Source organism: Leopardus geoffroyi, chromosome B2, assembly GCF_018350155.1.
Source record: "Leopardus geoffroyi isolate Oge1 chromosome B2, O.geoffroyi_Oge1_pat1.0, whole genome shotgun sequence".
Lineage (NCBI taxonomy): Eukaryota > Metazoa > Chordata > Mammalia > Carnivora > Felidae > Leopardus > Leopardus geoffroyi.
This window is the reverse complement of record NC_059332.1, coordinates 89,864,070-89,876,361: the sequence shown is the minus strand read 5'-3', so window position 1 is coordinate 89,876,361 and position 12,292 is coordinate 89,864,070. Positions and strand designations below refer to the sequence as shown.

Genomic DNA, 12,292 nt, shown 5'->3' with positions numbered 1-12,292 from the left:
TATGGAGAATTACAAATGACCTGCTATTAAAGACATTTTAAGTCTATATTCAACTTTCATTTTTCATATTGGAATTTATTCGAATAACCTAGTCAATATCAAAGAGGAAAAGGATGCTAGGGCGTTTTCTGTTTTATTAAATTTTTATCAATTTAAAATGTATTTCTTTGACCAAACTGTTTTTATTTCTTGAAAACAATAAGAGTTATAGGACTAAGTAGTGAGCTAGGAAATGAAAGAAGGAAACAAAACTTTTACACCTGATAAAACTTTTTTTGTTTTAAATCTGGGCAGCCTTTCTCACTTTCCCTGAGGACTCACACAGTCTGTTTTCAGGAAAGTTTTCCAATATTTCTCTATAAGGGTGGATTTTGTTTCAAGCAATAATTGCTTCAAAGGGCAAGACTCTGATACTATGAAGGCAGTGAGAAGCCCTGGATGTCTAGAGCCCAAGCTGAATAGGCAGCTGTGTGGGTTTGCTTCCAGTTCTGTTGTCAGGGCCATCACTGAACCTCATGGGGCAAGCCCATGGTCATCCTCTGTGGGGAGGAAAGAAGCGAAAATAGCAGTAGCATAAGGATTTGGCAGAGAATAGGCTCTCAATAAATGGTAGTATCATTGTCACCATATATGCATGCTACTTCACACATATTTTTTATTTCTCTTTGGGTTTTCTTTTACAAAGCAAAACATCTTCTGGTTAGCAGACACCAAAAACCTGTAATCCCCAGGATAAGTTTTCTCATAGAAAAAATCTTTTTGCTGATCCAGCCCCCATAAAAGTCAGATGTCCTCCCCACCTCACCCCCATGCCTCTTGCTCTGATGGATTACAAAAAGTCTCTGCCAGCCATCCAGTGACATCTGCCATGTTCCCAACTGGGAGACAGCTGTGTGGGAACTGCTGCAGTACTCAAGATTCAGAAAATAAAGGTCATTTTTTTTAATTTTTTTTTCAACCTTTATTTATTTTTTTTTGGGACAGAGAGAGACTGAGCATGAATGGGGGAGGGGCAGAGAGAGAGGGAGACACAGAATCGGAAACAGGCTCCAGGCTCTGAGCCATCAGCCCAGAGCCCGACGTGGGGCTCGAACTCCCGGACCGCGAGATCGTGACCTGGCTGAAGTCGGACACTCAACCGACTGCGCCACCCAGGCGCCCCAATAAGGGTCATTTTTAACTGAGTTAAAATCATCAGGATCATATCCAGATCTTTTGGTGCCCTACAAGAATCTTCCCACCAACCTCTGGGAAGAGTACTAGAGACCTGGGCTCTTTGGGTACCTGCCCTTTGTTGAGGAGATGGCTCATCCTCCACTTCTACATAACTTCAGTGAAATGCTCCCCTGAGTACGGGGTTGGGGAGTGGCATAGGAAGGGGAGAGGGTGCTTTCCAATTTTAGCCCACAGAAATATATTCTTTACGATAGTCTTCCATTCACTAATATTAATTTTTTATACCCATAAGTGAAGTCATTGCTTCTAACTTTGTACTTCTCATTATGGGCCTCCCAGTGAACTTGAAGTGTATATTTTCTCTTCAGTAAAATGGGACACACATCAACAGCACGAGATTATTGGAAAGAGTACATGGAGAAAAGAAAACTACACAGACGAGTAGATCAGCACCTCCAATAATATCAATCCTCTTTTAGCATTTGTTAAGTGAAAACTAAAGTGTATGAATCATAAAAAGCACGGAGCAATTTTCCTTTGTTTGCTTCCCAAGGAAACCCCTGTCAAAATGGTACATAGCAAGAAACAGTGATTCTACAGCTCCATAATTCTTTTTGATGAGGAATATGCATTTTTTCTTGAAACTCATTAGCTTCTTTCCTAAACATGAAAACTCTTAGCATAATTAACATGACTTCAGAAAACAGTTACTTTGCCCGCTATCTGGGAGCATGTGAAGTACACATATTGGAAATAGTATATTTCCCTATTACAACACTACTTAGCATTTACCTTATGAATAGTCAAAGTCTTCAAGTGTCCTGTGATTCATTTTATTATGGAGTCTTCTTGAAAATTGTTTTCGAATTAAACTCTTTCTTTAAAGGATCTGCTGAAATCGCGAAGAAACTGTCATGTGTATCTTTATTTTTATTAAAGATTGCACAAACTGGAACCAAGACCAAAATACTGAATCCACTGGACATCATTCATTGTAAAACAACATACATCACATCTGTACTCTACCAAATAAGACATTTTCTTTAAAATTATATATTGCGTGCTTTTAGATTCATGCTTTAGATATTTTACATTTGTCATTACTCTTTTATAAATAATTGCAACTTGACCAATTTGCACACCTGCTACCACTAAATAGTCAATGCGGGAAGGCATAGTCTTTGACACGAGAACAGATGAAATGGAAATATTTGGATAGATGGATGGATGTCACGTCTACCGAACTTTGACTACTGTTTCGCCTATTTAGTGAAATGCTAATGTAAACACACACACACACACACACACACACACACACACACACAACATCGTTTCAAAAGGCACAATTTCCTCCACATTAAAGAACAATTTAAAAATACATGGCAGTTAAAATCGACGCCCTCAAGGGCGCTGTGAAGTTCACATTAATGCGATCCTAAACCTTGAGAGCAGACCTCCTGGGTGGTTCATGGGAGAGACTACCCGCGGAGTCCAAGGGTCCACAGGGACCCGACTCGCTCCGGCTACGCAAAAAGCCAGATTTCTTTGAGCCACTTCTAAACCTTAGCTCTGAATTTCACTATAGGACCTGGACCTCTCACTGTTCCAAATCTGGCGCCCAACCAAAATAAAAACGGTTTTGTCAACCGGTTCACTCTCCAGGAGCTCCTGTCTTCTCCCAAAACAGAACCACTCTCCCCTCCCCAACTTCTTATCTCCGTTCCCGCCTCCCAAATCCACCCTTTCCCGAGATGAGTCGTTATGAGTCGCGCTCGCCGCCGCCTCCAGCCTCAGGGTCGCTCTGGTCGTCCGTGAAGCAGACGTCCACATCGCTGTCGTTGTCGCTCTTGGGCTCCCCAGGCTCCGGCGGGTAGTCAGGCTCAGCGCCGGGGCCATCGCCCGCCTTGGCGAGCAGGTTTTGGCCGGGGTGGCGGGACTTGACGTGGCGCTCCAGGTCCCGGCGGCGGACCAGCACCTTGCCGCAGAACTCGCAGCGGTAGGGCGTGTTGCCCTCGGCGTGCAGCCGGATGTGCTTGTTCAGATTGCTGGGGTCGCCGAAGGGCCGCAGGCACACTTTGCACTTGAGCGGCTTGTAGCCGGTGTGCGTCCGCATGTGAATCTTGAGCCCGTACTTGCGCGAGTACAACTTGCCGCAGTAGAGACACAGGTGGCCGGTCTTGGACTTGCCGGCGCCGCCACCTACGCTGCCGCCACCCCCAGCGCCTCCCGCTGCCACGACGGCGGGTGGCAGCGTCCCCGCGTCCAGGCGGCCTCGGCTTTTCCCGGCTGCCATCTCGGACAGCTGCTGCGTGTGCATAGCGATCTCTCGGTCGATGCTAGCCAGGGAGCCGAGCTCCGCAGGGCTTAGGGCGGCAGCTGCCGCTGCTGCTGCCGCCGCCGCAGGCCCGCTGAAGTAGGAGATGGACTCCGGATACTTGAGCAGCCCGCCGAAGTGCAGTTTGAGCGGGTAATAAGCGGCGGCGGCCGGTGAGCCGTAGAGTAGCTCCCCGTTGTAGACGGTAAAAGCCGGCATGACGGCAGGTAGGTGGCTGCACTCGCCACCCGGGTAGGCTTTGAGCCCGCCCGCGTCGAGGGCCGGCAGCGCGCAGCGCTCGACGGGCAGCCCGGTCGCAGAGGGCAACTGGGCGAAACGCGCTCCCGGCAGCGCCGGCGCCGCTGGCTGGGCGCGTTCCACATGCTTGAAGGCTGACGCCTCTTCCGGGGCCCCGGGGAGCAGAGGGAAGCTGCGCAGGCCCCCCGAGCAGGGTAGGCCAGGCGGCGGCGGCGGCGGGTCCCCCGAGAGCAGGCACTTGGAATGGTGATGGTGGTGGTGCGCATGGTGGTGATGGTGGTGGCCGGCGCCGCCCGCCGCGGGGTTCTCCCCGCTTACCGGGCGTCCGCCCGCCCGGCCCCCGCCCAGCAACCTGCCTAAGGCCAAGCCGGACCCAGGCTTGCCGCCGCCCTCCTCCCGGTAGGGGTCGCCATGCGCGGCCGCGGCCGCCTTGGCCAAGCCGGCAGGCTTGAAAGCCGAGCGCACTCCGGGGTAGAAGGCCAGGCCACCGCCCCCAGCTGGGGAGCCGCCTACGATGCCGAGGAAGTGGCTGTGTCCCCGGGAGGCCCCGCTCATGTCTAGGGCGCGGTCCGGCTGCTCCTTGCTCTTCTTGGACTGCCCCCACTTGGCCGCGGGTGGCGACGTGGCCGAGGGCGCAGAGGAGGCCTCGCGCTTGATACTCTCCCGCGCTCCGCAGGCCTGGAGAGGCGGCGGGGCCTGCGAGTGGGGCCTCAGAGTGCCAGCCGGGGTGGCCGCGGCAAAGTCGGGCGCTGGGGGTTTCGGAGAGAAGGGAAGGCCATCCGCGGCCGGGGCAGCGCTTTGGCGAGCAGCGTGCTCGTGGTGCAGGTATGTTCGGCCCCCGCCGCTGCTGAGCACGCAGTGGAAACGTAGGTGGGCCTTAAGGCTGTTGGGGTATCTAAACGTCCTCCAGCAGTACCAGCAAATGTAGCGCTCCTCCCCTGGGCGAGAAAGAGTGGGAAAGCGACCCCGTGAGAGGCGAACAAGCGAAAGAGAAAGAAAGCGCACCCAAGGCAAAGCCCAGATTTATGACCAGAGGTATGAGCAAGAGTGTTCTTGGGGCCCAGAGAGTGAGTTAGTTCGGTGGCCCCATTGTAGCAAGGACTCCGAGAAGCCCCAAATGGCCAACTTTGTCACCATCTCCATCCTCTGGGATTACTCAGAGGCCAAAGGGGTGACCTGGGCCTTTCCAACGAAGACTTCCTCCGGGCCATCCGAGCAAATCTTCCTGGGGAGGGCAGCGCTCAGGCAGGCTGGCCGGGGGAAGAAACGAGCAGAGAGAGCAGCTGTTGCTTTAAATCAAGTGTTGAGGCTGTGCTGTGCCCGGGCCCATCTGTTGGCGTTTGCAGAATAGGTGGCGTATGTCAAGGAGTTTGGATAAACTGAACAAAGACCAATCTAATGGTCGTGAGCGCCTCATTACCAGGCGAGACAATATCTTGTATGTATGGGCCATATGTAATCATTCCTTTTCATACAACAATGCCTTTTATGTCCATTACCCACCCTTCCCACTGCCTCCCAGCCTTAAACATTTTGCCTGAGGTTTTCCTGGAGCGTGACCAACTGAAGGACCACATAGGGACTATAATCTGCTATTCTTCAAAATTATTTGTATCTTTATTTCCTCTTTAACCCCATTTAATTTGATGAGAAAAAAAGAAAACGCCCTATGTCCTTATAGTCTAAAAATTGAAGGATGATGTCGTATTATGTTCTCAGTTGTTCCACCTGGTAATTAATTAACTCCTAGAAAGCTGCACCAGTCCAGGCATAATAATAAAGTCCTTGGAAAAGACAGTTTAGTTTTTATGAAATGAATATATAGATAGATATGATATAAATACTCAGCTTTTAGTAAGCATACAATTCTCTACGAGGAACTATATACATGTTTTTGCTGTCAAGCCTTTTCTTGTGTTTAATATTATTAACATTAGTTGTTTTTAATTTGGCCAAGGTCTGGGAACACAATCGAGGGACACAGGTATGAAACAGATTGTGATCACATGGTGGAAGTTAATTTTCACTTTAAAACGGTCTTGTTATATCTGGACAGAAAACAGCGATCTTGCAGTTGGGTTTCTTTTTTTGGTGTTATGGTTGCTTGATAATACTGAAGAATGTCTGTGAGAAAGAAGTTAGTTGAGCCACAAGGAAGTACCCAAAGTTTGTCTTATTAAATTCAATGGAAAAATTAAATTCCCTCCCCCTTGCACACAAGCAGCTTAAACTTCTAAAGCATTACTACAAAAACAACTGAAAAAAGTCCTATATCTTCTTCCCTTCATGTGTTTTACGTTCAGCTTTGCATAAAGCAAGTAGTCCCTCTAGATAACTAAGATGCAAGGATCAGTTCATTCCAGCTGACATCAAGGTAGGGCAGAAAGCAGAGTGGGGGGTGAGGATTTACCTCTGAGAGCCTACCCTAATTGTTCATGGAAAACTTAAATAAAATAATTTCAGTATTTCTGTTAACTTGTATTGAACATCTCTGTAAAATAAATCTGGAAAAAAAGAAGACTTCCTGGGTTCTCTTGCTGGGTATGCTGATTTAACATCTTAAATAACCTCCCTTCTCCTAAGTTCAGAACCTCCCTCTCTACCCCTTTTTAAAGAAGGAATTTTCAAAGGCTGCCCTGGAATGACTCTAGTCAATCAAAAAGCCAAGTAAGCTTCCTTCCTAAAACAAAGGGTCCATATTTTCCTTAAAATTACTATGGAATTGAAACCCACTGGAGTTACTCAATGTTGGAAGAATAGCAGCCTTCCCTACTTATTTCTTCATCTTTTCAAGAGTTAAGCAAATTCTCTGTTTCATTATGTTCCTTTTTCAATTTATTCTAACCAATTGACATGTTCTCCGGACTCTGAAATCCAAGTCATGCCAAAAGTGTCAAACACACTTCATGAGTGACTTTGCCTCCTCATCTTGGTGTAACCCTGAGGTTGCCAAGATTTCAAGTATATCAAAGGTGGGGAAGTCAGCGTTCAGAATAGCCCATGCATTCCCAAAAGGAAAATGGTGTTTATTCTGACATCTGTTCATAAGCTTAATTGGCTGAAATGAAAACACGAGGGCCACCACTCAAACAGGTTGCTTTTGTATGATTTGAGAGTGCCTAAGGAGGGATGTTCTGTGTAGAAATGTCTGGCCCCTAAAGGTCAGCAGCTGTTGGAATTGTCCTGTAGTGGCAGATTACAGAGTTCTCCACTACAGATCTTTTATCATGCTTCTCTTTTAGTGGGAGAAGTTGACAAGAGAATTTAATATAATGTAGTATAAGGAACAAGCTACTTTAGGATAATCTTTTATGAATACTGTACACACAAGTCTACCCACAAGACAGCGATACTTTGAAGTGAAGTGATTCATCATTCTAAATAAACTCCATTCTGTCTTATTCATGAATTGTTTCTTAATTCTCACATTTGTATTAATTTCTTTAACCCCATTTCTAGACGGATGAGATTTGAGCAGGCAATTTGGGAGGACAGCATGTTAAAATATTTCACAACATTCATTATATTGACTTTAAATATAACTGTGTCTTTAGGAGAAATTACAAACCTTAACAATTGACAAGGAAAAAAGAAAGTCATGGAAGCTTTGTGAATTAAAAGGGAGGTCTCAAGATCTGAGCTCTTGTAGCACCACCCAGATTTTTTTTTTCACAGACAGTGTTCTTCAGTGTTCTAGGGGAGGTTTGAAAATGTTCTTCTCTTTAGTTACTGCCCCTTATTTGCATAAATCCACTCTTGGCTTTGGAAGGGATCAAATAAATCTAAGAAGAAACTGGGATACAACCCAGATTCAATTTAAGTAGGGAGGGGGAAATGAATAAATACCATTTAAATGGAAGGGCTTCAGTACCTGCCAACAGACCAGCTGTAAGTACCGTAATGCTTCTAAAATCCCGTGGAAATACTGTTCTTCAAACCAGTGAAGAGAAGCCCTTCCACCTTCTAAAAACGTTCCAGGTTTGAGTTATGCTTTTTGGAGCTCATGATGTGATTAATAATATGTTAAGGTTTCTTTATGGATTCTTAATTGAGTAAATAATTGTCTCTGGGTATGCAATAGGAAAGGATAGCCCCCATGTTCATAAAGTATTTTTTCGGTGTCTCGCGAGACAGATTATTGTCGCTATTATCATTTACTGTTGATTGTAAGGTGGTAGTGGTGACGTCGTCTCTCTGCTCACACAGGGAGCACGAATTCAGTTTTACATAGCTCGAGAGAAAGGCCCTGGGGTCGCGTCCAAAGAACGGAGAAGGGCTGGACTGTCACCCACCCGCGCTGGCCCGGAGGCCCTCTCGGGCTCGGTACCTTTCTCGTCGTGCGTCGGAGTTGCAATTGTGGGAATGTCGAACCACTGAGCCAAGGAGTTGGAATACCACACGGTCAGCTCCTCCCCTGGCTGGACGTCTCGAAGAGCTCGATAGAAGATCTGGGACACAAGGAACGGGACAGCTTGCTGTCATTTCCTGGGTAATCGGTCTAAAAGCAACTAAAAGGAAAGGTTCAAGTCCCGGCTCTGACGCTGTGTGACCCTGAAAAAACTATTGGACCTCTCTGAACCTCACTTCCCTCATTCTTCAAACGGGGAAAATAATAGTGTATGCCTTAGAGGGTTGTTGAGACGTTTAAATGAGACCTCCAGCTAAAGCGCTTTGTTCTTAATATTGATAGCCACCTCAGTAACGGTTAGGTAGGTAGAATTGGCAGTGGTGGGGGAAGCCCACAGTACCTGTCCTCCGGGTAAGTCTGCAATAGCTTCGAGTGTCTGTTCCTGGGGGTTCCTGGCTGCCCGGATTAACCCTATCCATTCCAGAGGGGAGCCCCCCGACTCGTCCACCAGCTCCCCTCTCACCATGCGCACCTGCAACACAAGCAGTGGTCGTTCTTCCTCGCGCCACGGCCCGGCCCACAATCCAGAGGGAAAGTTTATCCAACACCCCACCCGACTCTGAAAAATGGTTGCGTTCGCTTTGGCCAGACCTCTGTGGGCTGCTGGGAGGAAGGTAAGTCCTAGGACCCTTGCTTAAGGAAGGGAGGAAGAAGGGAGGCTGGCTACTATAACAGTCCCCTCTCTCGTCCCACCTCGGCAACACCAAGAGCGAAAGCATCCTCCGTGAGAGGCTGGGGGGTGGTCTTGTACCAAGATGTCCCGCACCCCCGCCCCCGCTCAGTTCCTATTCTTGCGGTTCCGAGAGCGGTCGTTAATATAAAAGAGACGTCAGCCCCAGAACCCAGAGTTTCCTTCACCTTCCTCTCGTGCCTCCCCAGGCTCACTACACAGCACCAAGATGCGGAGGTGCCTAGGAGTCCGGCAGCGAAAGTGTGTGAACGAACAACGCGGCCGCAGCCTGGCCGGCTATTTAAAAGCAATTAAAGCGCGTGTAAAGAAGACTTTAGACCGCGGGGAAGAGGGTGATCGCGTAGGGAGTCACATGCGGGTCCCGCTGGCCCTGCGCGGGAGCAATTTCTTACAAGAAAGCTCAAGGCAGCGACTAGGCAAAGCTAAGGTCCTCCCCCCCTCCCCTCCCCCGCCACCCCCCACCGGACTCCTGCCTTCTTTTCCCGGTAGCTGTTGGAGAACCTTTGCCGGCTGGGACGCGTCAGGGCGGAAGGGAGCCTTTAAAACCCGACTCTGCTCGGCGGTCTATACGCAGTTCGGAGAGTTAGAACTGGCGGGTCGGCCCCGACGCCTCCCAGTTGCGACCCTGGACTCTCAAAGCCTGGCTGCAGACGCGCGGACCCGGTGCCCCAGGCGGGTGGGCACTCCTCGCCCTCAGTCGGGGCCCCAGGCGGAGCCACTACCTGGATCACTCGCTCTCCACCTACCCCAAACCCCCAGCAGACATCCGCGGGGGTGGGGATGGGGGTGCATCCTAAGAACTGAGAGTTTCCCAAAGATTGTTTTTTTCGGAGCACATGAGATTAAATTATTTTAAGGCGAATTTAAGCCTTAAATTAGCGCGTTGAAGGGAAGAAGGTAAGAAAAGTCTTCAACGCCCTGCGCGCTGTGTAACAGAGAAAGGGCGCATTTGCGGGGAGACCCGGCTCCCCCCCTCAACGAACACACACACGCCTCTCCGAACGAGACTCGGGAGCTTCAGGGAAACCGCGGATTCTGAGTGGTCCCTCACGTAAACAGCCCCATGCACCCCGCCCCGGCGCTGTCCCCTCTCAGCCACGTCCTTTCCCCACAGTTCGGCCCACGTCCAGCTCTCAGTTAATGCGACTTGCGAGGAGTTACTGGAGTCCCCGGGCCACCTGGCAGCATTGGCAGGTAACGACTCAATCGCCCCTTTCCTCCGCTTGCCCTATCTACCCCTGCCAGGGCCAGGGCAAAGGGAGGCGAATGGCTGGAGGCGGAGGTCGAAATGGCTAATACCTTTTTCTTGGGCCCGGGTTCCCTGCGGTCTGACAGGTACTTGCCCAGCTTGAAGGTTCCAGGCACGGGCCCCAGGCGCAGGCCGGCCGGGATGCAGCAGTCGGCGCTCACGCTGGTGGCCGGAGCGCGGGCTGTTCCGTGCATTGCTGCCGCCGCCGCCGCCAGGCAGGCGCGTGGGGCGCGCTGGGTGCAGCACAGGGCTCGGGTGACAGAGCCCGAGCGGCGCTCGAGCCAGAGAGCCGCACCCCGACGTGCGTCCTCCGCCCGCGCAGTGACGCGGGCGGGCATGCACTGCGCCTTTTCAATCAGGGCGGGCGCCTTTTGGCACCGCGAGCGCAAGGGCGCGGAGTTTGGTGAGAGAGTTGCTCTGCGCAGCAGCTGCAGAGTCCCACCCGAGAGGGTCACATGGAGTAGTTCCCTCAGCCCTCTGCATAATCGAGGCCTCTGAATGGCTGGCGCACAATGGTCCAGGCGACCTTCCCATTCCTAAAAATCCAATTTGTCAAGGGCGAAGAAAAGGCGCTGGTGAATCAAAGGTCCGGCGGGACCATTAATCCTCAGCATGGGGTATTGTCCTCGAGACAGTTACGATATTTTAAGTGACAAATCCACTGTATAATTTCTCCATAAATTTTACTTCCTTTTATTGTTCGCCGACAAACCAGTTTTGGGAAATAAGTGACTACTTTAAGTCTACTTGGCTGATTCCTTTGAGCCTTGGTCTACTTCAAAGATTTTTAATTCTCTCCCCTTGGCTTTATTGTAAAGGAGATTAAACAAAGAGATGGGGACTGTTTGGAGGACTTGTTAACTTCTATTGATTTCTGGCGTGTGCCATACAGAAATTAGGCAGGTACTTGATGGGAAAACACCAGAAAATACCTACACTTTTTAAATAACGACCATATTACCATTTCAGGGGATTGGGTCCAGGCCAGTCGTCTATTTAGAACCGCTTTTTCGTTCCTTCTGTCCAGTTTCGCCCCGAAATATGAAGCGTCCCGACTAGTTTTGGTAGACGTAGGAAGTTGTACACCACCGCCCTCGGGTGCACCCGGGACCCGCACTTTCTCTGGGAAAGGGAAGCGGCCTCGGGGCCCTGGCTTTGCCGGCAATCCTGTGCCTTGTCCTCACCAGAGGGTTGAAGAGGGATGCTCAAGACTGGGTCTTTCTTATCAGGTCCCCCTCACATGCCAACCGACAGACTCAAGCCCGGATTTGCTTTTACATTTTAAAACGGGAGGGAATCCTCGGGGCTAACTTTAAAAAGAAAAAAAAAAAGAGGCAGTCTATCAAAGGTTGCGGGAAAGAGGATGAGGCGGGCATTAGCAACACCTGCCTTTAGCCCAACTCATGAACTAGGAGAACGCGAGTGCTCCGGAATGTTAAGCCAGAGTACCAGAGTGCTCCTCAGTCTTTTTTCTTTCTTTTTTTTTTTTTTTTTTTTTTAAGGGAAGTTTCTGATTTGTGCGGAGACATTTCTTTTCATAACATAGCGGAGTGATTGAGTTCCTCAGATGTTTGTGACAATTCTGCCTGCACCTGCCACGCGCTGCTCATCCTGGGCGCCGCTCCCCAAATCCTATGGACCAGGATGCGGGCCATCGCGGTATTCCAGGAGAGGCCCGAGAGGCGGTGGTTTTCCGGCCTGTGTTGGAAGCCCAAACACCTTACACTCGAGCGGAGGACTCCCAACAGCCACTACACCGAATTCTCCACCCGTCTCTGCCCGCGGAAGGTGTGGTTCTGAGGTCCTTGGCAGAGGTGACTGTGGTTAACAACGGCGGCCCGACGCAAGGTGGCGACACCTGTAACTCAGAGGTTTGTCCCACCAGGCCCTCAAGAAAGCCCCGTAGCAGCCCTCGACGAAGACCTGCGTTGGCCGTACTGGACACTGTCAGGAAACTTGGGGTCCTTCAGTCTGTGCTCTGGCATTCAAGACTCAGGGAGACTTCGGTGAATCACTTCAGAACCTCATTCTTCTAATCCATAACATGGGAATGATGATGTACTCAGCTTCCACTCCGCAGTTCACTGGGGTGTGTTACGAAAGGTAACAGCAGTGATCTGTGGGTAGAGCGAATGGCGCTCCAAAACTCGGGGTTATAGCATAACGGGGGGTCCAGGCCCGATCAAGGGTCTCAGG

General features: G+C 49.9%; 1 protein-coding gene across 2 annotated transcripts; it reads right to left on the bottom strand.

The window, feature by feature from the left end:
- Positions 1–2,078: 2,078 nt before the first annotated feature.
- On the bottom strand, positions 2,079–10,446 carry PRDM13 (PR/SET domain 13). Of its 2 annotated transcripts, XM_045499135.1 has the most exons (4): positions 10,147–10,446; positions 8,497–8,628; positions 8,076–8,196; positions 2,079–4,686 (listed from the first exon to the last, which is right to left on the bottom strand). In XM_045499135.1, exons 1-4 carry the CDS (start codon positions 10,432–10,434, stop codon positions 2,936–2,938), a joined length of 2,292 nt encoding a protein of 763 aa, XP_045355091.1. In that variant the 5' UTR covers positions 10,435–10,446; the 3' UTR covers positions 2,079–2,935. The 2 variants fall into 2 exon arrangements, with proteins under 2 accessions (XP_045355091.1, XP_045355092.1); XM_045499136.1 differs by lacking the exon at positions 8,497–8,628.
- Positions 10,447–12,292: the final 1,846 nt, after the last annotated feature.

What these genes read in the sequence shown, in the direction of transcription:
- PRDM13 (XM_045499135.1), bottom strand. Translation starts at nt 10,434, where the DNA reads ATGCCCGCCCGCGTCACTGCGCGGGCGGAGGACGCACGTCGGGGTGCG. An exon ending in CAGACTTACCCGGAGGACAG is followed by an intron (nt 8,197 to 8,496) that starts GTACTGTGGGCT and finishes CTTGTGTCCCAG; the next exon opens with ATCTTCTATCGAGCTCTTCG. An exon ending in TCCGACGCACGACGAGAAAG is followed by an intron (nt 4,687 to 8,075) that starts GTACCGAGCCCG and finishes TTTCTCGCCCAG; the next exon opens with GGGAGGAGCGCTACATTTGC.